Raw genomic sequence first — 26124 nt, forward strand, 5'->3', positions numbered from 1 at the left:
GAACCATGCTCAGGGGCCTGTTTCCTTCTTTCCCATTATTCTACAAAATGCGAGGGAGAGAGAGGGAGAGAGAGAGGAGAGAGACAGAAACAGAGACACAGAGACAAGACAGAGAGACAAAGAGAGAGAAAGAAGAGGGAGAGAGAGAAACAGAGACAGAGACAGATAGGGAGAAGAGAGAGAGACAGATAGAGAAGAGAGAGAGAGAGAGAGAGGAGAGAGAGAGAGAGAGAGAGAGAGAGAGAGAGAGAGAGAGAGAGAGAGAGAGAGAGAGAGAGAGAGAGAGAGAATGAATTTTGTTTTGGATATGCGTCAATTGAATTTCAAAGGTCATGGTGAAACATGCTGAAATGCCAGCTATAATTAACAACTGCATTTTGAGAGATCCATTCAAGATATTTCAAATTCAGAACAAAGGCATTTTGCTTAAAAATACACACACACACACACACACACACACACTTCACTACAGTTATCATCTTTTTTGGCATATTTCTAAAGTTTTCTTTTGCCAATCCCTTATACATCAAGCTGTGCTCTTTCAATAATGATATACCTAATCCTAACTGACACCATTTTCTCCTCCCCCTTCATCCTAACCCTAACCTAAGACACTCACAAAGATCTGGTTGCACAGAAAGATAAAAATGTTTTAAACAGAAATCTGACAGTCCCTGGATACAGCATTTACCTGATGGTTTATTGGGTTTCTGGCTACTAGATAACACAGAGTAAAATTCTAGAGCTGAGTTCAGAAACACTGAGTTCAAATTCTGGCTCTGAGTAAGTCACTTAGCCTCTATCTGCCTCAGTTTCCTCAGCTATAAAACAGGGATGATGAAAACAATATCCACAACCTATCCACCCCATGGCTATTGTGAGGATTAAATAGGATAATATATGCAAAGCACTTTACAAATCTTAAAAAACCCTTTATAGAAATGTTAACTATTTTAGGAGGGGAAAAGGAGAGAGAGAGAGAGAGAGAGAGAGAGAGAGAGAGAGAGAGATCGAAGGAATGATGGAAGAAGTATTAATTATTGTATGACTCCCCTAGAAAACATGCTTATTCCAGTTTTGAAACAGCTAGATCACTCTAAGCCTATACCCAAAAGACTTCGAAATAAAAGAAAAAGGTTTTATATGGACAAAAATATTTTAGTAGCTCTTTTTGGGATGACAAAAACCTGAGAATAAAAAGATGACAATCAACCAAAGAAGACTGAATAAACAGTGGTATATCAATGTAATGGAATACTACTGTATAGTAAGAAATGTGGAAGCAAATGATTTCAAAGAGATATGGAAAGACTTATATGAACTGATGCAATGGGAAGGGAGCAGAATCAGGAAAACAAATTTTTACTGTAATGAGAATGTTAAAAAGTGACCTTTTTAAAAAAGATCTTTATAAACGGATTAAGAATGAATGAGCAGGGGCAGCTAGGTGGAGCAGTGGATAGAGCACCGGCCCTGGAGTTCAAATGCAGCCTCAGACACTTAATAATTACCTAGCTGTGTGGCCTTGGCCAAAACACTTAACACCATTTGCCTTGCAAAAATCCTAAATAAAAAACAAATAATGAAGGAACAGAACCAGGGCAATTTATGCTACAAAATTAATATTATAAAAATGAACTATTTTGAGGATTTTTATAAAATGAAGAAGAATGACATGAGTAGAACCAGGAGAAAAAATTTATTCAATAACGATATTATAAATGCAGACAACTTTGAAAGCTATGAGAACAATGACCAACACAATGACCATTCATTATTTCATACCACTGAAGATAAAACAAATTGACAGACACCTCTTAACAGAGAAGCTTTTGAAAGTTTAATATAGATATTTTCTTTACTTTACCATGTATATCTGCTACTAGGTGATTGCTTTTCTTATTTTTGGGGGAGGGAAGGGTAAAAGAAAGAAAAAATAGATTTATCTTAATTTTTTAAAAAATGAAAATAGAGAGGTGATTGGAGTGGCTATAGATGCAGTCAGTTGTATGAACTTTCAGTTGAGACCATTTTGTCATTAATTTTGCTTAATTGCTTCACTTTGTCCAAAGAAACTTTTCATGGAGTATTGGTAATTTATAAATGTTTAGAAGTTTGACATCTTGGGAATTTTACAATCTGATAGTTTGAATTTAAAAAAACAAAATAGAAAAAAAAGAATATGATTCTTATTGTTTATTCTTGGTTTCTCTTTCAATCATGTCTATTGACTTCAGAAAAATACTTCTCAAATATAAAGACTATATAAGATTGCCTTCTGTTGGAGGGGAGGGGGAGAGAAGGGAGGGAGAAAAAATATAAAATTCAAACCCTTGCAACAAAAAGATTGGTAGAAACCACCAGTTTATTTTAATTGGAAAACAAATAAAATATATAATTTTAAAAATGCTTCTTCTTTGCATTTACTATTTATTTTTTGTGTTCTTTAAGCAGAATGGAAGCTTTCTGAGGGCAGAACCTATTTCATTTTGTCCGTGTCCCATCTGGGAGTAGAGTATCATAAATATATCCTTTAAAATACTTATTAAATTATATTAGATTCCAAGCACTCTTCCAGCTTAAATCCTGAGCTTAGGAACTAAAATGTGTCTCTATATGACTTTATAGAGCTACCTCATGTTTTCTAAATCATTGTTTCCATCATCTTGATGTAGTTTTGCATCGGAATGTTGTAAACACTTATTTCTATGTGCCAAATCAAATTATTTTGCATTATCCTTCATCATTTCATTCTTTGAAAACATACCAGGTACTCTTCAGATCTCTTTTCTAACCCTCTTAAACAGACTGTCTTCTGCGGGAGTTTATGAGGAATGAGTAATAAGGACTACCAGTAATCTGTTTTGGTCCTGGATGAAATCATTATCATTATCATTAAAAACATTGATAATATCTAGCATTTTATATAGGTTTTAAGGTTTGTGAAACACTTTACAAATTCATTTTATCTTCAGAACAACCCTGGGAGGTAGGCATTATTATTATGACCCATTACTAATATAGAAATTGAAGCTTAAAACATTAAGTAACTTGCCCGGGTCACATAGATGGTAAGCATCAGAAGCTATATTTGAACTTGAAAGCTGCAGTTTGTCAGATTCTCCCCCCCCAAGCCATGTATTCATTCAGTAAGCATTTATTAAGTACCCACAATCAATCAGGGTGCTGTGTATTGGGGTGGGGATATAAAAAGAGGTAAAAGACAATCCTGTCCTCAAGAAGCTTATAATCTAAAGGGAGAGACAATATGCAAATCAATATATTCAAAGCAAGCAATATGTGAGATATATAGCAAATACTGACAAAAGGGAAAACATGAACTAAAAGAGGTTAGAGAAGTTTTCCTTTAGGAGATGGAATTTTAGATGGAATCTAAAGGAATTCAGTGAGATCAGAAATCAGAATAGAGAGAGAGAGACTTTCAGGAACAGAGAACAGAGAGAATGCCTGGAGCTGAGAGACGGAGCATCTTATCTGTAGAATAGCCAGAACTGTGTCACTGAATCAAAGAATAGATGTTGAGGAGAAATGTGTAAGATTGCCCATAGTATACAGGTTATTTTTTAATTTAAAATTTGCCTTTCTCTCAGCACTATGAACATGGCCTTAACTACTTAATCAATCAATTGTTGATGTGATAATGGTAGTATTTACCTTACAAGACTGTTGTAAAGGTCCGATGAAATAAGGGATGTAATGTAGTCTATAAACCTTAGATAACTATCAGCTGCTATTATTGTATAAAATCTGAATGAGGTTTCTATTTGGATTTATTTCTCATTGTCTAGATAGATGTATATATATATATCTATGTATGTGCATGCACACACATACACATAAGGACCTCCTAATCAGTCTCTCTGTCTCATTCCTCTTTCCTACTCTAGTCCATTCTCTACACTTCGGCCAAAGGAGTTTTCCTTAACCTTCTATTTGACCATGCTGTTTCTACATTCAATAAGCTTCAATAATTCCATAATATCTCTACATTATAATACAAATTCTCCTGTTTAACTTTGCATCCTTTGCATCTTGATCCTACCTAACATTCTAGCCTCATTGTATATTATTTCCCCCTCTGGCATTCTGTGGGCTGGTCAAATTGGCATACTTCTGTTCCTTGAACATGAAACTCCTTCTCCCTTCATTGTGTCTTTGCAATGGCTCTCCTCCATGACTGGAATGCATTCCCTGAATGGCCCTCCCACAAAAGGCAATTAATACATGATTGTCAATTTATCAACTGACTGACTGAGCCATATAATTCAACTTAGCCCTCATATCTGGGTTCCAATAATGTCTCAGATTTATTTACTATGAGATCTAGAGTAAGTCATTTAATTGCTCTCAGCCTCAGCAGTCTCATCTGTAAAATGAGGAAAATAATGGCATTCATTTCACAGGGTTGATGTGAAATGAAATATATAGAGTGTTATATAAATGCTGTATAAAATTTTAATATAAAATGTTAGCTATTATTATTAGTAATAGTAGTATGAATTCAAATATATCTACTACCTTTTCCAAGGATATTTGCATTCTAAGTCTTTTCTCCAGTATAGAATAAAATGACTTTAGATAAAAGAATTTTCAGCATCACTAAAGCAGGTGGCACAGGTATTGTACAGAATTCTGCCTATAAACACAGTGCCAATAAACAAATAAGGTTTTTCTTTTTTCCTCCACCCCTATGGCAAGTAGGAGAGTGGTACTATCTGAAGAGGAAGCAGGCAAGAGGAAGCAGAAAGTACACCCATCTGGAAATCAGGAAACCTGGATTCTAATTCTCACTCAAATACTAATGATACAATTTTGTGACCTTGGCCAAGCTACTTCAAACCCTTAGTCTCAGTTTCCTCATCTATAAAATGAGGAAGATTGAATTTAATCATTTCCAGGGAACTTTCCATTTCTAAGACATAATCTCCATGAGGGCAGAGATGATTTTTATTTTGTTTCTCATTCTAGAATAGTGCCTTGCTAGGATGCTTTTGTATAAAGGCTAATTAAGAGTATATAATCTGGGAAGGAAATCAGAGGTGGCACTATACTAAATACGTAAATCAGTACTGACACTAGTACTTTAGGGTATTTCTCAAATAAATAATCAGCACCTGCTTGATAATATATGCTCTTCTATATTTTATTTCACTGAACTCAAAAACAGGCATCTGAACTATTAATACAAATTAATAATTTTCTAGATATAAAATAATAATGTCAATGAATTAATTACTAATAATTCTATAGTATTTTACCATGTACAAACATTTACTTACAACCTTGTGAAACAATATAAATATAATTAGCCTTATTTCACAGGTGAGGATGGTATGAGACATAAAGTAAATTGTTGAGGCTCAAAAGTTAAAAAATGAAAGAAAATTTTTACAACCACAAGAAGGAGGAGGAAGAGGAGGGAGAAGGAGGAAGGAGGAGGAAGAAGAAGAAAAAGAAGGAAGAAGAAAAAAAGAAGCAGAAGAAAGATGATGAGAAGGAGGAGGAGGAGGACAAAAAGAAGGAAGAAGTAGTAGCCTTTCCAGTGCACAAAATACTTTACATTATGCCTTTGATTCTAAAGATAATCCTGAGGAATAGGTGGTACTGTTTTTCCTGTTTTACTTTGAGAGTGAAAAGTTAAGTGATTTTTCCTGAGTCTGTATGACCAGTCAGTATCTAGGAAAGGAAAAGAACTCTTGTCTTCTTGACTTCACATCCAGGTCTCTATCCACTACACAATGCAATAAATTACTTGCTAGACCTTGAGATAAGAAATAGAGTTTTGAAACATTGGTTTTCCATTACAAATTCAATAGCATTAGAAAATCTTGTTACGAAGGAAATGGAACATATCCTTTTCCATATTTCTGCAATGACAATGTATTGTTTTTGGAAACAAAGCTCAGAGAAATCAATTATGTGGTATAGCTTAGCCAAAACCTTTCTTGACCCCAACAGACTGCTGATTTTTCATTAAGTGAAGTGAAGAAGTATTTTTAAAGTGTGTTAAACACTTTACTAAGCACTTAAGTATTTGTTCATTGACTTCTTCCCTTTTGTTTTATAACCAAAAGCAAAACTACATGGTTTGGTTAGAGACATCCTGAATTAGAGTTTGAAGATCTAGGTTTTGGTGCTGATTAGGTTACGTGACTGAAGAAATGTCACACAAGCTTCCTAGACCTCGGTTTCCTCTTATGTATTATGATGAGACTCAATGGCTAAAGTCCCTCCAAATCAAAATTTCTATGATCTTCCATCTTGGTCCTAAAGAAAGTATTCATAGGCGCTTCCATCCCCATCTTCATGCCAGAGTTACTTACTGAGAATAGTGTGATAATATGATGAAAAGAACACTGTTGTTGGGATCAAGAGAACTGAACTGAAATCCCACTTAATTACTTTGGGTCACTGTAAGCTTTGGTTGTATCACCTATAGGTGGGATAATAATATTTCTATACCATCCACACTGAGGAAAGTTCTTGATCATAGTACAACACTAAAGAAAAATAGGAGTTGTATTTTTAGGTCAGGAGATGTCCTGCTCCATAATGTCTCACCACGTCTGCTTTCTTCACCTTTAATGAGTTTCTGTTGTCTCTAAGATAAAATACAGATTCCTCAGTCAGGGATTTAACATTTTCTACATGTTACCTCTGGAGTCCAATCTACCTTTCCAAACACTTTATTTTTTGTTGTTGTTGGTTTTTTTGTTTTTTTTTTAAAGGAAATGATGTTAAAAGACTTGCCCTAGATCACACAGCTAGTAAGTATCAAGTGGCTGAGGTCAAACTTGAACTTGGATCCTCCTGATGCCAGTTGTGCATTCTACTTTGGTTCCGAGGTGGCTCAAGAGACATAGTGCGTTCTTGAAATCAGGAAGAGTTGAATTAAAATCATGCTTCATAGACTTAATTACTATGTGACCCTGGGAAAGTCACATTAACCTCTCTCAGTTTCAGTTTTTTCATCTGTAAAGTGGAAATAACAAAAATACCTACCTCACAGAATTGTAGTGAGATTTGAAAGAGACAGCAGATGCAGTCTTCTGCAAACTTTGAAGTGCTATGTAGATATTATTATTGGCATTATTTTTACCTGACTAAATTCACTGAAGGCAAAGATTCTTTTTTTTTTTTGCCTTTGTTGTCCCAAGATGCAACACAGTACTCTGTATGCTAAAGGTGCTTAATAAATATTTGTTGACTAGAAATGGATTTGATAACCTCACCTGATTATACCTCTTCTCCTTTAGGATAGTCACCCTACCCCCCACCCTACTTATGTCCTTTCCAAAGAAGTCATATTTTCTTAATAAGAATAAAAGTGAAATGATTTAAAGCTTTGCTTTCCACAGCAACAATAACCCAGACTTACCATCCAATGTCTCCAGGCTTCTTTGCCATTGTTTTTGCTCACCACAGAAATATTTTTACAGCAAAAACCCATGCATATTGTAAAACTGTATAATTTAGCTTAATCTTGTGTGAAAAACTAACAGGACTGGAAAGGAGTTAGTGAATGTAGAAAATTGAAACAAGAAATTACACTGTTCTCTCTAGCACATTACATTTAGCAACATACAAAGTCATTCCCTGTGTTAGCAGAAAAATGGAGTCTTGATGTTCCTCAATCTGGCAAGTATAAAACCTCAGCCTTAATCAAAATTTGTAGAACATTGGTGTCAGAGGATAGCTAGATAACATAGTGGTTCTGGTTTTATTGTTATGGGACAAGAGGGATATTTAAAGTAAAACTCCATTGTAACAAATCTCCCTAAGACATCCAAATTGCCTTGTTGTCATGGAATTTTGTTAAAAAGAAAATTGCAGATATGCTTTCAAGACTAACAATTAAAAAAAAAAACTAGTGATTTTAAGGCACCTACTATGTCCCAGGATCAGTACTAAACACTTGGCAGATATTATCTCATTTGATCTTCACAACATACCTGTGGGTTAGGGCCTATTATTATTCACAGTTCACAGCTGAGGACCCTGAGGCAAACAGAGATTAAGTGAAATACCCAGGGTCACACATCTAGGAAGTATTTTAAGATTGGATTTGAAATCAGATCATCCTGACTTCCAGTCCAGTGTTCTATCCACTAACTATACCAAAAAGCTACCTGGATGAAATCAGTATCTTCAGAAACACCTACCATGTGAAATGTACTGTCCCTGTCTGCAGTCATATAATCTACCTGGAAAGGCAAACACAAATAGGTGAGATATTAAATAACAAAAATAAATCATATGTATATATATCACATACACATATTGGCATCTTAGTACAAGGGAAATATAATGGATCTGGAGTCAAGACAACTGAATTAGAATCCTAGCTCTGATACTTAAAGTCTATGTGACCTTGACCAAGTGACAACTGCTCTGTATCTAAGTTTCCTCATTTATAAATTGGGGGGCTAGGACTGGATGATTTCTAAGTTCCCTTTGAACTCTCAATGAATGACCCTAGCTCAAGTCAACAATAGAAGAGATAGCACAAGATGGTGGCTCATGTGCACTTTACCAAATGATCCCTTCCTAAAGTTTGTGTCTTTCATCAACTTATTACACCTTGCATAGTAATAACTAGCATACTGGTTTGGATCCAGGAAGGTCTAAGTTTAAACCTGTTCCTTATTAGCTATGTAAGCACAGACAAGCCACTTAACTACTCTGATACTCAGTTAACTCATTTATCATTGTCATTTGTAAAATATGAGGATCAAAAGAAACAATATATAGAAAATACATTGCAAACCTGGAAGTATCACATAAATGTCAGTTATTAACTATGATTATCTCTGACATTTCCAAGTGATCTTTCTTTCCCATTCCCCTTATGAGACTGATACCAGTTGTTCTGTATATAGGTAGAAAATGAAAAGGAGAATCTTTTTCTATATTGATCATATAAAATACAAATCAAAATATAATTAAAAATTAACTATGCACTTGATGCTTGAAGGACAAATTCAAAAGTGAGATGATACCTGCCCTCAAGAAGTTTACATTCCAGTAGGTGAAGACAATACTGGAATGTAAATGTGTGTGTGTATGTGTATATACACACACACACACATACATACATACATACATACATACATATGTATTATCTTCACCAAATGGAATGTAAACATACACATATATGAATATATGAATATTGTCTAAGAAAGGGAATTTTCATCTGGGGTGTTAAATGGATGGTCAGGTAATCCAAAGAAAAATTATTTGAAAAGTCTACCAGCAGGATAGTGCAGGATAAAAATCTGATAAGGGGTCAACTAGATATAAAGTAGAAGTAGTTATGTTTGCCCTCACTCAGCCATCAATACAATTCAGTTATCTCATTTGTATAATTCCTCATATTTTATTGGGATACTTTCACAGCTTTGTGCTTTTCTCATCCTAATAATAACCCATTGAGACAATCCCATTAGAAATTCTCTCCCATGGGACTCTACAAGACATCTACAACATCCAGATTCTAGTCTACAACCCAATTTCCTAAGGCTCTAGAACTGCTTCTCTCCAATAAGCCTCCCTTTCATATCTGGCATCCAGGTTATGCAGTTGATAGAGTAAACTGTCTTTGAGTCAGGAGGATCTGAGTTTAAATCTGACTTTCAAACATTTGACACTAACTAGCTGTGTGACATCAAGCAGGTCATTTAATCCTGATTGCCTGACATCCAGAATCTTCTCCAGTCATCCTGATCCATATCTGGTTATTGAACCCAGATGACTCTGGAGGAGAAAGTGAGGCTGGTGACTTAGCACACCACATCCTCATTCAAATTCAATTAATTTGCTTGTCATGGCATCATCTCTCTGATATCATGGTCTTCTTAAAAAATGAAAGATAAGCTTCATATGAAAAACACAATCAAAATATCTTTTTATCCTATGAAAGTCTTTCCAGTTTGAAAAATGGGACCTTACCCATCTGGTGAAATGAAAAGTATTCTGGGGTTGGAATTGAAGGAACTTGACTAGAATTTAGGATTTGTTATTTATAATTTGTGCAAATGAAATTGGGTAAGTAGCCTCACCTTGGTGGATCTCAGTTTTTCCATCCATAAAATGTGGTGCCTCATAAAATAAGTTCTAGATGGAAGTACAGTCTAAAACCTGTGATCCTTTCCCATGTTCACTGAAAGGACTGCTTACTGTTTGTCAATTTTACTATATGTCAACTGGATCTCATAGAATAACTATGAGATTCAACAAATTATTCCTGTTCAAGTATACATAAATGAAATATTTGCAAATCAAATTATATTTTCTTGTTTTTCTAACAAAATATTGGTGTTACATATGTTTATGTGTAAGTATATATATATGTTTATATGTGTATAATTGAATATCTATATTTGTGTATATAATTTTGTCCATAAGGGATCATAAAAAATTTACAATTGAGATGATAAATAGTGATTGATGCAGTTCCTCTTAGGAATTCAGTGATCAAGGACAATCCTGAAAGAATTGTTATGGAAAATGCCATCTACATCCAGAGAAAAAACTATGGAACCTGAATACTGAGCAAAACATATTATGTTTATTTTTTAAAACTTCTTTTTTTTCTTTCTTTCTCATGTTTTCCCCTTTAGTTTTAATTTCTCTTTCACAACATGACTAATATGGAAATATGTTAAACAAAATTGCACATGCGCATCCTAAATCAGATTGCTTACTGGCATGGGGAGGGAGGGCATGGAGGGTGGTAGAAAATGTGGAACTCATAAATTTGCAAAAGGATGAGTGTTGAAGACTATCTTTACATGTAACTGGAAAAAAGTAAAATAAAGTCACCATTAGGAATGCAGAACCTCTTAAATATCACCTATTCTATATAAAATAGTTTTCAAAGAAAGTATTGAAGGCAGCTTGGATTAAGAGTAAAGAGACAGACTTGGAGTCAGGAAGATCTATGTTCCATTCCTGCCTCTGATGCTTTCTAGTTATGTGATCCTGACAAGTCAATGCCTTTGAGCTTCAGCTTTTTTCTCTGTAACACAGGGATAATAATAATAATAATCTACCTTATTAGGTTGTTGTGAGGATTCACTCAAATACTGTGTGTAAAGTGCTTGACAAACCCAAAAGTGATTTATTGTCATAGTAGATAGAGTACTTAAATTCAAGAAGACATTATATTCAGATTTCATCTCTAACATGTATTGGCTGTATGACTTTGGGGAAGTCACTCCTCCTTGTTTCAGTCAATTTTCTAGGACTTATTGAATTCTAGATGTAGGTAAAATCTAAATTCTAGAAGGAAGCACAATCTTCATCAATGGAAGAGCATCCACACTTGGAATATCCCATACTGACCCAATAACAATTATTGGTCATATTAAAGTTATAAAAAATTGAATCAATCATTTGTGACTGAACAATATATGTGCATTATGATTTCCAAAGACATAAGGAAAAGAAGAAATGTTATTTTCTTGGTTAAGTAAGTCATTAGTGCTTTCTAATCAGTGGAGAAGGCACAGATGAAAATCTGCTACTTTGATCTTTGGGGGCTTTCTCCTCAGGTTCTTAGTTTTCTGTTTCATAGATCTTCTGTAGAACCTCAATAATTCACCCACATTCACTGTTTTTGCCATCTTTGTAGCCCAAGTCATAAAAGGTGTATTTTTCCTCCCTTTAAACTCAAATCTGACTATATCTTTTCTACTCAATAAAATCTATGTACATTGCCTCTGGAATAAAATCTAAATTCCTATCGGGTTTTTTAATAATCCTTCACAATGTGGTCTCGACTTACCTTTCCAAACTCTGTCTACATCATTTCCCTTTCATTACTCTCTAGCTCAGTTGAACTGGTCTTGTTGTTCACTCTTTTTGTACCCTTGAAAGCTCTCTTCCTTCAACACTTGACTCAAGTATTGCTTTCTACATAAAGCCTTTTTTGATCTCGGCTTTAAAAAGCTTAAAAATGTATTAAGACTCTTAAGACACTCAGGATTCACCCATAGAATCATAGGATCTAATTCTAGATTTGGAAGAAGACCTCAATGGCCACTGAGTCCACACCCTTCATTTTATAGGTGAGGGAACTGAAGCCAAGAGAATTAGTCGACTTGCTCATGGTTACATTGGGGAGTAAGCAACAGATGAGGGATATAAACCCAGGTCCTCTGTTTCCAGGTTTATCATTCTTACCACAGTACCTTATTATCTGTCCTAAAGAATGTAATACACTTGAGAGCAAATACTGTTTAATTTTGTCTTTGTTTTCATGGTGCCAAGGACAGGATCTGACAAATGTGCCCCACTCCCATATATTATGCCACAAAGGGGACTAGTGAACACAAGAATTTCTGTTTTCAATGATGCTAACTGACTGTGTAACCTTTGGCAAATCATTTAATTTTCTGGGACTCAACCTACTTGCATCTTTAAAACAAGAATACTATTATCTATCTTTTCTACCTCTCACAGACTTGAGAGAAAGACATTTTGTGAGCTTTAAAAAGCATTATATAAAAGGGAATTTATTATTTGCAAGGGTTACTTTGTTTTGTTCAATTTCTAGCATAGTACATCACCTGGAAAACAGTCTCTCACTGTGATCACTTGCTGACCTAAATCCATCCCTCTTTTCTGGATGCCTTAAGAGGAAAGAGAGTTTCACGACTGAGCAATTGCCAGGATATCCGCATTGTTCTAGACTTACCATACCTCTTGTAACTGAAGGTTGTTGTTGCTGATCAGTTGTTATCCCATTTGGGGTTTTCTTGGTAAAGATATAGAGTGATTTGCCATTTTCTTCTTCAGCTCATTTTATATTTGAGAAACTTAGGTAACCAAGATTAAGTGAATTACTTAGGATCACACAGCTAATAAGTGGCTGAGGCTGGATTTGAATTCAGAGAGACAGTCTATTCACTATGCCATCTAACTTACAACTGCAAGTTTATTTCTCCCATGAATTTTTTTGACTGCTTATGGCATTCCTAGGAAAACAGGTAATGCCTTACAATCAATGCCTTACAATCAATAACCCAACTATAGACCAATAGCACCAAAAATAGTGAGTGATCCATTCTTACTAATTCATCCTTTTTTTGCTTAGTCACCATATTGCTAGTAGATTTCACTATGGAACAGCTCTTCACTGAGTTGAGATTTTCAGAATATCAGGAGGAACAATATTAATTTAAAACCATCTTTGATAATGCTTTCAAGAAGACATAATAAGTAATAATTGACTGTAGTAAATTCTGGTGCAATCATGTTTTCCAAAGAAATAATATCTTGTGGGGCACACCTTTCCAGTGATCACCCCCTCATTAACTGGCAAGATTTGGTGATTTGTTTTTTTTTTTATCCTCTTCAACTGTTGTTTTCAGCACTTCAGGAAACTTATAAAATGCATCTGTATCTAAGTGGCAGTCTTCCCAGTTGTTTAATGTGATGCAAACTATGGCTCCCTTAAAATGGCACTAAAAGTTTCCATTTCAGGATTTTAGCTACATCCTGTAAAAGACCTTCTGCTAGTTTTAACAGTTTCCATTTCAGAGATTTTAACTTCTTCACCCTTGACATTCCCAAATGTCTTGCCCTCTTCGGAATAATACTGGTATTTAAGGTCCTATTTTAGAGGTTCTGGTCTTGCACCACCAAGGGCATGAATCTATCACCAGATGTTTATGACAAGATAAATGTAAAGGAAAAGTTGCTTGAAAGATTTATTTCTACCTAAGTCTTTATTTTTATGGCATTGGGACTGTAAATGGAACAAATTCTAATACTTTTTTACTTTATTAAACTGTTTACTTCTCTCCAATTACCTTCCCCTTTTCTCTTTTTTTTTACATGGAAGCTAATTAGTTTATAGTCTTTAATTATTATTATTATTATTATTATTATTATTATGTATCTATGTTACTTTTACCTTCTGACCTCTGAGGAGAGAAGATTATATTTGGAATCAAAACTCTTAATTTCAACTTTTGGCTCTGTAATCCCAGGCAAATCATTAAACCTCCCTAGGCCAGTTTCTTCCTTTACAAAATCAGAGCACTGGAATAAACAATCTTTATATTCTTTCCAGCTCTAAATTTACATTCTGTTTCTTCCCCGTTATGTCCTTGATGGTTTAGTAAATATATTAGTAAATAAGTATTATATCCTGAAAATAGCTAGGAAACATCAGGTAAAGAGAACCACAAAGACTATTAAATAATATTCCATTACAAAGGATTTACTTAACAATTTTTTGAAAATTAATAAAAGTAAGAAAATAACATTTTTGCATATCAAATATATATTAAATGAGGGAAATATGTCTGTTTACTTAGAGTTAATTCAGCCACATTCTTTCTCTGTTGATGTCATATATAAGATTTGATGATACATATACATATGTATGTGTTTAAAGGTGAGTATATGTACTTAAATATTAGAATGTGTTTTTATGTGTAGCTGTATCTCTGTAATATTAGGTCATCAGAGCCCATGTTTACTTCACAGGAATTATAGGATTTTTAAACTGAAAGGAAACTAATAAACTATATAGTCCAACTACTTTATTTTATTTTTTCATTAGAGGAGGCAAATGATGGCCCCAAGGGGAAGTATTTTGCCTAAGATCAAAAAGGTAACTCCAAATCCAGTTTTCTGTTCCCAAAATATCTCCTCTATTGGGCTCTAAGCTCCCTAAAGACACAGACTGTTTTATTTCTAAATGTAAAAAAAAAACTCCAAAGATTCTAGTACATAATGGGCCATAATGGGAAATCTTTAAATGAGGGGAGGCAGACACTAGTGGACAAAGGACTATACTTAGGAATCCGGAAAATCTGGCTTAAAATTCAAGGTAATTCTGACATTTATTAGCTGTGTGACCATAGACAAGCCACTTATCTTTCAATAAATCAATCAACAGGCATTTTAACAAGTGTTTCTGTGTGGCAAACACTGTGTTTAATCCCATGGAGTATTTTTATAGAACTAATTTTTATTTCAGTTAAGGTAGTTAAGTAACATAATCAGTAGAACACTAGACTTGGAATCAGGAAGATCTGAGTTCAAATTCAACTTAGACACTAGCTGGGTGACCCTGCATATGTGATTTAACTGCTCCTGCCTCAGTTTCTTCATCTATGAAATAGGGATAGTAATACCCAGAGTAACCAGTCCTCAAGGCTATGAAGCTCCATTGAGATCCAATGAGAATGTGAAATGCTTTACAAACGTTAAACATGCAATGTAGTTGACATTTATTTTTTACTATATATTTCTTGATGATGGGGCCTCACAGAATAACTTGCTTAATGTACTTTTTTGGCATTTGAATAAACAGATGGAGAACTGTCAAGTTTGAAAACACGCCCACGCATGTCTTTCACCTAAGTGATGCCACAAAATCAGTGAATCTCTGGAATGAAAATAATTTTTCCTCCTGGATAGGGGGGTCCTTTCTCAATACATATATGAAATATTCAGACACTAAGTCAGCTATTTCTTAAACCCAGCCAGGGGAAAGATGACTTAGAAGCCATTGGATTATGGATGGTGGCAAACAGTAATGAAAAAGCATCCAGTCTAATTTGCTGATTTGTATTTTCCTAGAGAACATGGCTTAATAGGACTTCCTTTTAAAATGCAAAGAAGACTATGCTTTATGTTGTTCTACTCTGGAACATACAAGCAGCCTGTGACCTCCTTCAAGAGGGAGCATTGCTTCTGAGTTCTAAATCAAGTTTAATGAATTTAAGGTGACTGAAAAGGATGGATGAACAAAACTGTTGGCAGCAGTCCAGGCCTAGTAGGACAAATGTTTTCCTTGACTTTGTTTCTTTATGAGAAAAAACAGTCTGCTGCCAAAATTATCTCAGGAATCATGAAAAACACATATATGCTCATCTGAAGCTACATGTTAAATGTAAAATACAATGGCTTTTAAGGATGATGCTTTTCTTACGTGAGCTTTTAAAAGAATGAAAAATAGATGTTTAATGTCATTTTTGTCTTGATTTTCTATTTTTTACCTGAATAGATGTCATGGACAGATCCTGGAGATCTTCCCATGGTACCATCTGCAACATCCTGCGGGGAAGTGGTAGGTTGGAGAGGCTGAATGGTTAGGCAATTATTGAAGATATCTTGATCGAGCTCCATACTTGACCGCAACTAAGAAAGGGGGAAAGAAAAAAAAGAACAAAGATGGAAAAAGGAACACTTCCTGGGAATAGTTTCCTGAGAATTCAGATGACTTAAGATCTAAGAAAGTACCAATTAGTCAAATCAAGAGCCTGGCATTTGGCAAATGAGGAAGAAATCATAACAATATGTTGGGAAGTGAAACTGATTAACCTTGGGTATCTGCACTTTTGCCTTGCCTCTTATGTATCTATTTTTTGGTTGTAATGAATATTATTCATAGTAGTACTAATAGCATCAGTAACACATTTAGTTGCATTAACAATTTGGCATATAAGGTGTTACAAAAGTAATAGAGATGGAGTCATGAAAAGTTATTTGTGACAATATCAATCCTAAGAAATATCATAGTACCAGGGACAGAGTACCAACTCTGGAGCCAGAGGGCTTAGGTTGACATCCTGCTATATTACCTGTGTGACCTTGGGCAAATGACTTAACCTCCCTCGTCTTCAGTTTCTTCATCTTTTACATGAAAGGGTTAGTCTAGATGACCTCTAGCACTGACCCTATCTCCTTCCCATCTTGAAAGAGTTGGTGTTTCAAGGATCATCAGACTAGATAGACCCTTATACTACTATTAAATACTGATCTCACTACACTTTAAGGAATTGTCATCCTGAGTTGTTGACTGCATAGTGATCAGAACATCATTCTACTAGAACTTTGGGAATGGACCTTTCTAAACTTTACTAGGCTGGTCTTCTCATATTGGACTAAAATTCAGAGTTCTTCCATCCTGCTTGGACCTTTGGGGCAAGTGATGAGGCTAAAAGAAGTACCTTAATGGTAGCGATCTCAGATCATGTAAGTTTGCAGAAGAGGAGAGGAAAGAAAGCAGATGTTAAATAAAAGTAATATGGATTATTTTTGGCTGGTTTGTGTGTTTTTTTAATCATCAGCAAGTTACTGTTTAGAGAGAAGTATTTTTTTTCCAACCTCATAAAGCCTAGTGATTTATAAGCATATGTCCTGTGTTCAGTCCAGGAAAGCAGAAATGGTAAGGCGACCCTGACGAGGGAAAAGACCATTTAGCAAATGTAGCATGTGCAAAATAATTTTTTTGCAAAACCATTTGCACAGCTTCAGTACATGCTAGTCTACATTTACAATTCTGACCAAAAATCTCCAGAGTGAATGCCTAATGCTCTTGGGGCTTTTTTAAGGCATGTTTGTTATTTGGGTGCTAACCTAAAAACACATGCGGCTTTACTAAAACTGAAAGAAGAGGAAAAAAATCAAGGCTTAGTATGAATTCTGGTAATCACTTCTAATTTATCTTCTGTACTTAAAATGTGTTCTGGGGCCCATATGTTTTACCCAGAGTAGTCATCAACCCCCTATCTGCTTTCTATTACCTACCCATTCTCAAGGCTTTTACTGTTATCAGTAGTAATAAAGGCTTTTCATGAAATTAGGGTCACATGTATGGGAACAAATGCCTGTAAGTTTTCCTTAGTATTGGCGTCACTACATAGTTAAGTTTTCATAAAGTGATTTCTATTAACTACAAAGGAAGAGTTAGATTGCTTGCCCATAGGATTAAGGAAGTAAGATTGCTACTAGAGCAGTATGTCGGTCCAAGGGGGGAGCAATAACCAGGGAGGACATGGGAGATTTCTCCCAAAGGGTCAGAGGGATCAAGGGCAATGATATTTTGATACAACAACCTTTCAGAAACCATGAAAATTCTTTCAGCATTACTCTTCCTTCTTCCTTTCTATCATCTGATTCCTCATTTGCTTATTCCAAGGTAACATAATTACCTTATTCTCCCATCTTTCTTGTCTTTGTTGTTTTTGTTGTTTCTATTCAGTTATTTCATTCAAGTTTATATTTTTGTAACCTATTTGGATTTTCTTGGCAAAGATATTAGAGTGGTTTGCCATTTATTTCTTGAGCTCATTTTATAAATGAGGAAACTGAGGAAAATAGGATTAAAGTGACTTTAAATAATAGTCCAATATGAGAAGACCAGCCTAGTAAAGTTTAGAAAGGTCCATTCCCAAAGTTCTAGTAGAGTGATGATGAATAGTTTGTTCTGATCACTATGCAGCCCATAACTCAGGATGACAATTCCTTAAAGTGTAGTGAGATCAGTATTTAATAGTAGTATAAGGGTCTATCTATTCTGATGATCCTTGAAACACCAACTCTTTTAAAGTGACAGCTAATAATTTTCTGAGACTGGTTTCGAACTCAGGTCTTCTGACTCCAGGTCTAATACTTTATACTGTGCCACTTAGCTGTTCATATTTCCTGTCCAATTCTTAGTATTAAGTTAGGTCATAAGTAAGATTATAATCTATTTTAAAATTTTAATTTATTTTTTAATGAACAAAAGTCTATTTTTTATATTTCCACCTCCTGACCACTGAGAAAAAAATAAAATCATTATATTATGCATATCAACTAAAAATACCCTCATTGGCCACATATCATCTATTTCCTTAAGAGGGTCTGTAGACTAGGGCAAAGAACCCAGGTTTTAAGTAAGAAGACTTGGATTTCAGTCTTAGTTCTGGTACTGACTAGCTACATGAACTTGAACAAATAATGTTATGTTCTGAATTTCAGTTTCTTATCATGTAAAGTGTCAATAACTGACTAGAAGTATATTGTACTTGGAGCAACAGAATCTGAGAAAGAATCTCTATTCTTTCACTTACTACCTATGTGACCATAGATAAGTCAATCAACCTCTCTACAAAATGAGAAAATTGAACTATTTGACTTAAAAATTTTTTTCTAGCTTTAGTTCTATGATTCCAAAATCATAAGATCTAAACCTAAGATCCAATAATAGCACAGTGACTTCAATTTTTGGGAATCTCAGTTTTCTATCAGCAAAATGAATAGCTGGGGCTAGCCTAGCTGATCTCTGAAGGAGTCTTCAAGTTTTAAAATCCTATGTAACTAGGTGTTTCATTAAAGATCATGCTGAAGAATAGCACTGCATGAATGGAAACTTAAAATACAGGACACATAGTAGAACATTCAATTTGAAGTAATTTTAAAAAGTGTCTTTCTTCTAAAGAGATCAAATAAATTAATGGATGGGTGAAATCAGAGACTGACCTCCATCTGATTCTGTTCTACTTTAAAGCAAGGACTGCTATGTTCTGGAAATGTAGATTATTGGAAACACATTCTACTAGCATCCATCATGAGGTACATAATCTTGAAAAATTTGGAATCCATGAGGAATAAGGAGTTTTTCTTTTAGGAGAAAAAGGAAAAATTTTGGGAGGGTAAGTGAAAAATATTAAATACTAACTCTACCTATTCCTTACAAATCGAGCCATTATGTTAGTTTAGATGTATTAAAGTGCACTGTGTTTGATTTCATTTGCACATTGTAGTTATATGTTTAGTGCATTTAAAAATGTGAATATTTGGGGAAAGGAGAAAAATAAGGTAGAAAATTTCTGTTTTCCATTTTTTTCAGGAAACTTCCCAAGTGATAAAGAAAAAATATTTTATGGATTTTTTTTCCCAATTTCCCTCCATTCCCTCCATCCTTTTGCCCTTCATATGTATGACTGAGAATTGGAGTGTGTAGAAAATTATAGGTGTTTAAAGGTGGAGAAGCAAAAAGGGTTGCCCTATTGTCTTGAAATATAGTAATAATTTTACATAACTATCTATTCAAATATGGATTATGACTACATTACTTTGGAGGAAATAAGCCAGTGCTAAAGAATGGAAGAGACCATCAGTAGTAAAACTTTCTTCTTTTAAGTTAAACTCAGCTGCGAAACTAGTTTCAGGCCTGTCTTGTGAAATTGAAAAAGCATTTTTCCAATATGAACATCGTGGTTCTTAACAAAAATAATAGCAATTAGAAAAAATAAAATTTGGGACCTAGCATCTTTCGAAATTTGTTTAGAGGACATTTGTACAGTATTTGTGTAGCTTTCATATCCACATTTCAATCTCCTGATTCTTAGTTCATTGGTATTACTCATTCCTATCTTAAAATCAAATTACACCCTCAAGGCATTAATTAATATTCTCAGGGCCCCTTCTTGTAACATAATAGTAAAAATTTTTCCACCCACTAATGATAAGTGGGATTCAAATTTGTTTCACTTATATGGAGTCCTTAAATCATAGGTAAAAAGGGTGAAGAAAGATAAAGGCTCTTGATGTTTTCCAGTTGTTTCTTCATGCAGCTGGGGTGGTACAATAACTAGAACTCTACACCTGCAGTCAGAAAGATTTGATTTCAAAACGCAGTGTGACCCTAAGCAAGTCACTTAACTTATCTATCTCAGTTTCCTCAACTGTAAAATAAGTTCAATAAAAGCACCTAACACACAAGGATTTTTAGAGAATCAGATAAAATAATACTTGCAAATAATTTAGCATGGTTCCTGGCACATTGTAGATGCATTATAAATGTTTTTCCTTTCCTCTTCCCTTCTCAAATCCTTACTATAAATGTCATACTAGTGATTTACTGTCTTTTCTGAGTTAAACTTTATGTATGTACATATTTGCATTCATGTGTATGTCTATGATACCTCTTTACTTTGTCTTCTCAAGAAGAAAAAATAAATTCTTCTCTAGAACCAAAATAATCAAATTATTCCCTTTCTCTCTAACATCTAGTCATTCCTCGCCATAGGTTTCTTTCCTTTCCCTTTTCCCTTTTACATTACAAAAAAAAATGAATAAAAAATTTGCCATTACTAACCCACTTCAAAAAAAAAAGACTCACCATAACTTTTTTGAACCCACTATTATTTCTAATGTCTACTAATTGGATCACTTAGGCAGTCAGGTAATGTAGTAGAATAGCACACCAGATATGGAAGTAGGCAGATTGGAGTTGATACTTTGCTTCAGACACTTACTAACTGTGAGACCCTGCATAATTCACTTAACTTTTATATCTCAGTTTCCTTAACTATATGATGGAGATAATAATAATACCTACATGTGAGAATTAAATGAGGTGATATTTGTAAAATACTTTGCAAAGTGTCTGGCACAAGGTAGATAATATATTAAATGATAGTTATAATCATCATTATTACCAACACCACCACCACCCTTATCATCATCATCATCACCACCATCATTTCAAGTGATGAACTTAATCTTGGATAACCAACTTGTTAAAAGAATGATCTATACTTACTGACTCTACCCTTCACCATTCAATGTTTAACCTCCTGAAGACACTTCAAGTTCTTAAATTCTGGGTACTTTATTTATCATTTTACTAAAGTTCTATTTCCTAAGTTTATTGATTATTTTCATTTTTTTTTTGCAACTCCAGTGGCTTTCTTTTAGGTTTTTGCAAGGCAAATGGAGTTAAGTGACTTGCCCAAGGCCACACAGCTAGGTAATTATTAAGTGTCTGAGACCAGATTTGAACCCAGGTACTCCTGACTCTAGGGCCAGTGCTTTATCCACTGTGCCACCTAGCCACCCCTCCAGTGGCTTTTTGTGCCAATGTTTAAAACATTGGAATGATAGACTCTTGGCAAGAGATGAATGGAGTGAACTTAACAAGGGCCACTAAAAACAGTCATTTGGAGCTTTGTATTCAAGAATACTATAAACTAAAAATGGGGGAAGGGAGAAAATTACTAACATAATTCTTATATCTAACACTACAGAGAGCAACAGATACTAAAAAAAAGGAAGAATTACTGGATAGAAAAGTGGTCTTCAAACTTCCTTGATTGTCATATCCATCAGAAAAAAATAAGCATATACTTATATTTATTATTTATTAATTATATGTCTATACTACTATCTTAATAATTATGTACTTTGTAACTCTTATGCACAAAGAGACTAAATAAGAATGAAATAAAGATGAAATAATATTGGATGCTAGAGTCAATAAGAAGCTAATGGAATTTATTGCCTGGGAGAGTGACAGTCATATGTCTGCTTTAAGAAAATCATTTTGGGGGTAGCTAAGTTGCACAGTGGATAGAACACTAGCCTTGAAGTCAGGAGTACCTGGGTTCAAATCTGGCCTCAGACACTTAACAATTATCAAGCTGTGTGACCTTGGGCAAGTCACTTTAAACCCCATTGCCTTGCAAAAACCAAAAAAAGGAAGAAGAAAATCATTTTTGTAGCTGTGTGCAAGATTCACTGGAGAAGGAAGATTTGAGTCAAAGAGAAAAATTAAATGAGTACTGCAGTAATTCTGGAAGGAGTTGATTATGATAGACTGGAAGATGACGGTTTTGAGTAGTAAGAAGGGAGCAGATGTGAGAGAGGTGGAGATAAAAATGAGGCAACTGATTCTGACACACTAGTTGAGGAACAGTGTAGAAATGAAGATGGTACCACAAGGTTATGAACCTGGGTGACCTGAATGATAAAAATTCCCTCTCTCAACAAAGGGAAATTTGGAAGAGATATGGGTTTAGGGAGAGAAATAATGTAATGAGATCTAGGATACAGAACATGACTTAGCCATGACTTTTCATCTGGTCCAATTCATTCTGTTTTACTCAAAAGACAAAAAAAAAGGAGGAGGGTAGCAGGGTCCTCCTTCACTAGTCATTGCCTCTGGGTGCACCATCCATTACAGACACTAAGGTATCTAAGAGGCAAAGAGGAGGGATGATAGTAGTGGTGGGAATGGAGGTTGAATTTTCCAATGGCACTTGCACAACTACTACTATGGGTGCTGAAGAAGCAAGGTGATTACTACCTTTAGGCAACAATAGATGTCAAAGAACAGGGAAGGATGGAAGGGTAATTTGGAGTAGGGGGTTTGGAGGAATAAAGATGAGTATAGTTATACTGGAAACAAACCCCATTGCTGGCTGTTGTGGGTAGAGTGGGATTCAACCAATTTTCTCATCCTCCAATTGGTTGATCACATACCCTGTGGGGTCAAGTCATAGTGTCTACCTTGGAGATCAGTAGGAAAAAAAGGCTGTATTTATGGAAGACAATATTCAAGAAGATCAGAAATATCTGTCACATCAGATATTTATAGATTATTTTTTAAAACGTTCTTTGAGATTCTAACACCATGACCAACTTGATTTTTTATGTTCCAGTTAAGTTTTAAGGGATGAGGTTTATGATTGGAATTGGGCTCTGGAAGGGGATGCCTCATTCAGAAAGGAAAAAACCTAAATGGGAGTAAAGCAGAATTTATTTACCCATCTACCTTTTTATTTATTTACTTTTCATCTATGCATCCATTTATTTATTTACTTTCATTTATTTATTTGATTATTTACTTATTATATATGTTTATGTTAGATAATTCAGAAAACAGTAGATAAAAAATGGAGCATATTTGGACAAGGATCAATGGAGATTAAAATGGAAATGATATTGTTAGAGGTTCATGCTTCATATACTTTATAAAGAAGGAAGAACTAAATATTTAGGGGACACACAAAACTGCTTTCTAGGAAACTTTTCTTGTGATCTGTTCCCCAAATTTCTAATTCTTCCCTCTTTACAAAATATATTAAGTGTACACCTCTAAGAGTATCATTTCTATTTCAAATTCTATTGATCCTCATGATGAATTGATGACAGATGAAGAAAAATGAATAGTGGCCAGTAGAGATCAACAAAAATAAAGAAGTCGGCAAATCTAGCAAGTCTTGATGAGTTTAAGTTCTACTAAATGACCTGATTAATCACTAACCATCAGAAAAGAACTGGGAGAGGTAACAAACTACCCCCATGAAGACTGGGAGGAGGGTCATATGACTCAGTGAAAAGGTTCCAGTGCTTTGAAAAGGGGAACCAGAGGTAGATTCTAGAAACTATAAGACAGTGGATTTGATTTCTATTTCTGAAAATATTCTAAAGAATATTAAAGACTTGTAAGCACATAAGAAAAGGAAGTGCATTAGAAGTTTGCATGACCTTGTCAAGAACAAGCCATGCCAGACTAACCTTATTTCCTTTTTCAACAAAATACCTGAAGTGGTAGGTGGCTAGGTGGCACAGTGGATAGAGTGTCAGGGTTCAAGTCAGAAAAACTCATCTTTCTAAGTTCAAATTCAGCCTCAGATATTTATTGTGTGTCCCTGGGCTAGTCACCACCTGTCATAGTTTCATCATCTGTAAAATGAGTTGGAGAAGGAAATGGCAAATCATTCTAGTATCTTTGCCAAAAAAATAAAAACAAAAAACAAAAAAAAAATAAACTCCAAATGGGGTCATGAAAAGTTAACCATGACTGAAAAAGACTGAACAAAAACAAAACCTGGATTGGTAGATAATGGAATGTCTTAGACATAATAATTACTAGTTGGCAAAGAATTTATCTTACTTGAGTCTCCCAACAACCCTATGATTGTTACTGTAAGCCTCCCTTTTACATAAGAGGAAACTGAGACTATGAAAGATTAAGTGATTTGCTACTTTTTGAAGAGTTAATGTCAGAGGTAAAAGCTGAACCTAGGGCCATGAGATTTCAAGTTCAGCACTCTATAAACTATCCCACACCCTAATTTTTGGCAAAATTTCCCAACCTATCCTTGTAGAAAGTACCCAGAGAAATGCACTAGAAGACAGTACATTTTTGTAGATTTGGAACTGACTGACCATATTTAAACAGTTGACAAGATGATATAAATTTAGGGAGATTTTTCTTGTACACTCCTCTAGGCATCCAAGGTGACCCATTGTGTTTAACATTTTTTCAATAACTTGGAAGGTTTGCTAACAAATTTAGCAAAATTTTCAGATTATATGAATTTTGAAGGCATAGTTAGCAGGTTTGATGACAGAATTGGGATCCAGAAATATCTGGATGAGCTAGAATGACTCATTGAATCAAAATAAATGGTATTTAATAGGAACAAATATGATTGGGTTCCAAGAAATATGGGAAGGAGGAGGCAGTGTCAACCAACATTTCTTGGGAATAAGATTTGGAGATTTTAGTGAACTGAAACCTCATTAATTTTTAACCTCGTGACATGGCAATCAAACAAAGCCAAGATTAGTCTAGGTTACATTGAAAGAAACATAGAGACCAGAGCAAGAACTGCAATGATAACACAATATTTGTCATGGTCAAGTTACCCCTGATATATTGTATTTAATTTTGGTGACCGTGTTTTAGGAAAGACAAATAATCTGGAAAATATCCACAAGAAAATGACCAGGATATTAAAAGTCTACAGAAAATACTATATAATGATCAGTAAAAGGAACTAAAAATATTTAGTATGTGGTAGAGAAGATTTAACTAGAATGTGATGCAGCTGTCTTGAAGGAGTTGTCATATGAAATCAAAGTACTTGGTGAATTCTTGACCCTAGAGAGCAAGGAGAAGAAGAGTAGCAGGTATCAACTTGGTGAAAAGAGTAATTTAATGATTGACTCAAAAAAATGGAGTGTTTATTAGGTAATGGGTTCATAGTCATTGAAGGTTTTCAGCAGACTTGGTGCCCATAATTTGTTGCAAATTTTGAAGAGTTAAGTTTTAGTAATGTATAGGTTGAACAAGGCAATCTCTGAGATTCTTTTCAGCACATGAATTCTTTAATTATGTAAAAATGAAGATTCTCACTAAACTTACCATCTCTACCTCTGTTTTCTCAGTTATCCTATACTTCTTTAGGTTTGTTTTTTTTTTTGCAAGGCAAATGGGGTTAAGTGGCTTGCCCAAGGCCACACAGCTAGGTAATTATTAAGTGTCTGAGGCCAGATTTGAGCTCAGGTACTCCTGACTTCAGGGCTGGTGCTCTATCTACTGCGCCACCTAGCCATCCCCCTATACTTCTGTCTAAAGCAGAGGTATCAAATTTGCAGCCCATTGGGAATCCTGCCCCAATCAGATTACAATATTATTGGGAAATATTTAACAAAATAAATAATATTACAACAGAACATAAATAAATTTTTATTTGTGGTTTTCTAAGTCATTATACGTTTGAAAAGGAGTTTCTGTTTGAG

At 34.7% G+C, this 26124-nt stretch overlaps 1 protein-coding gene across 5 annotated transcripts in view; it reads right to left on the reverse strand.

The window, feature by feature from the left end:
- The window catches only part of GLIS3 (GLIS family zinc finger 3), a 595685-nt gene that overhangs the window by 97226 nt on the left and 472335 nt on the right, over positions 1–26124 (reverse strand). For all 5 annotated transcript variants that reach the window (XM_074197451.1, XM_074197450.1, XM_074197455.1 and 2 more), the window contains one exon: positions 16038–16179. In XM_074197451.1, coding sequence (XP_074053552.1) covers positions 16038–16179 — 142 coding nt within the window. The remainder of the gene's footprint in view (positions 1–16037; positions 16180–26124) is intronic.

Source organism: Macrotis lagotis, chromosome 8 (genome assembly GCF_037893015.1).
Source record: "Macrotis lagotis isolate mMagLag1 chromosome 8, bilby.v1.9.chrom.fasta, whole genome shotgun sequence".
Taxonomy (NCBI): domain Eukaryota; kingdom Metazoa; phylum Chordata; class Mammalia; order Peramelemorphia; family Peramelidae; genus Macrotis; species Macrotis lagotis.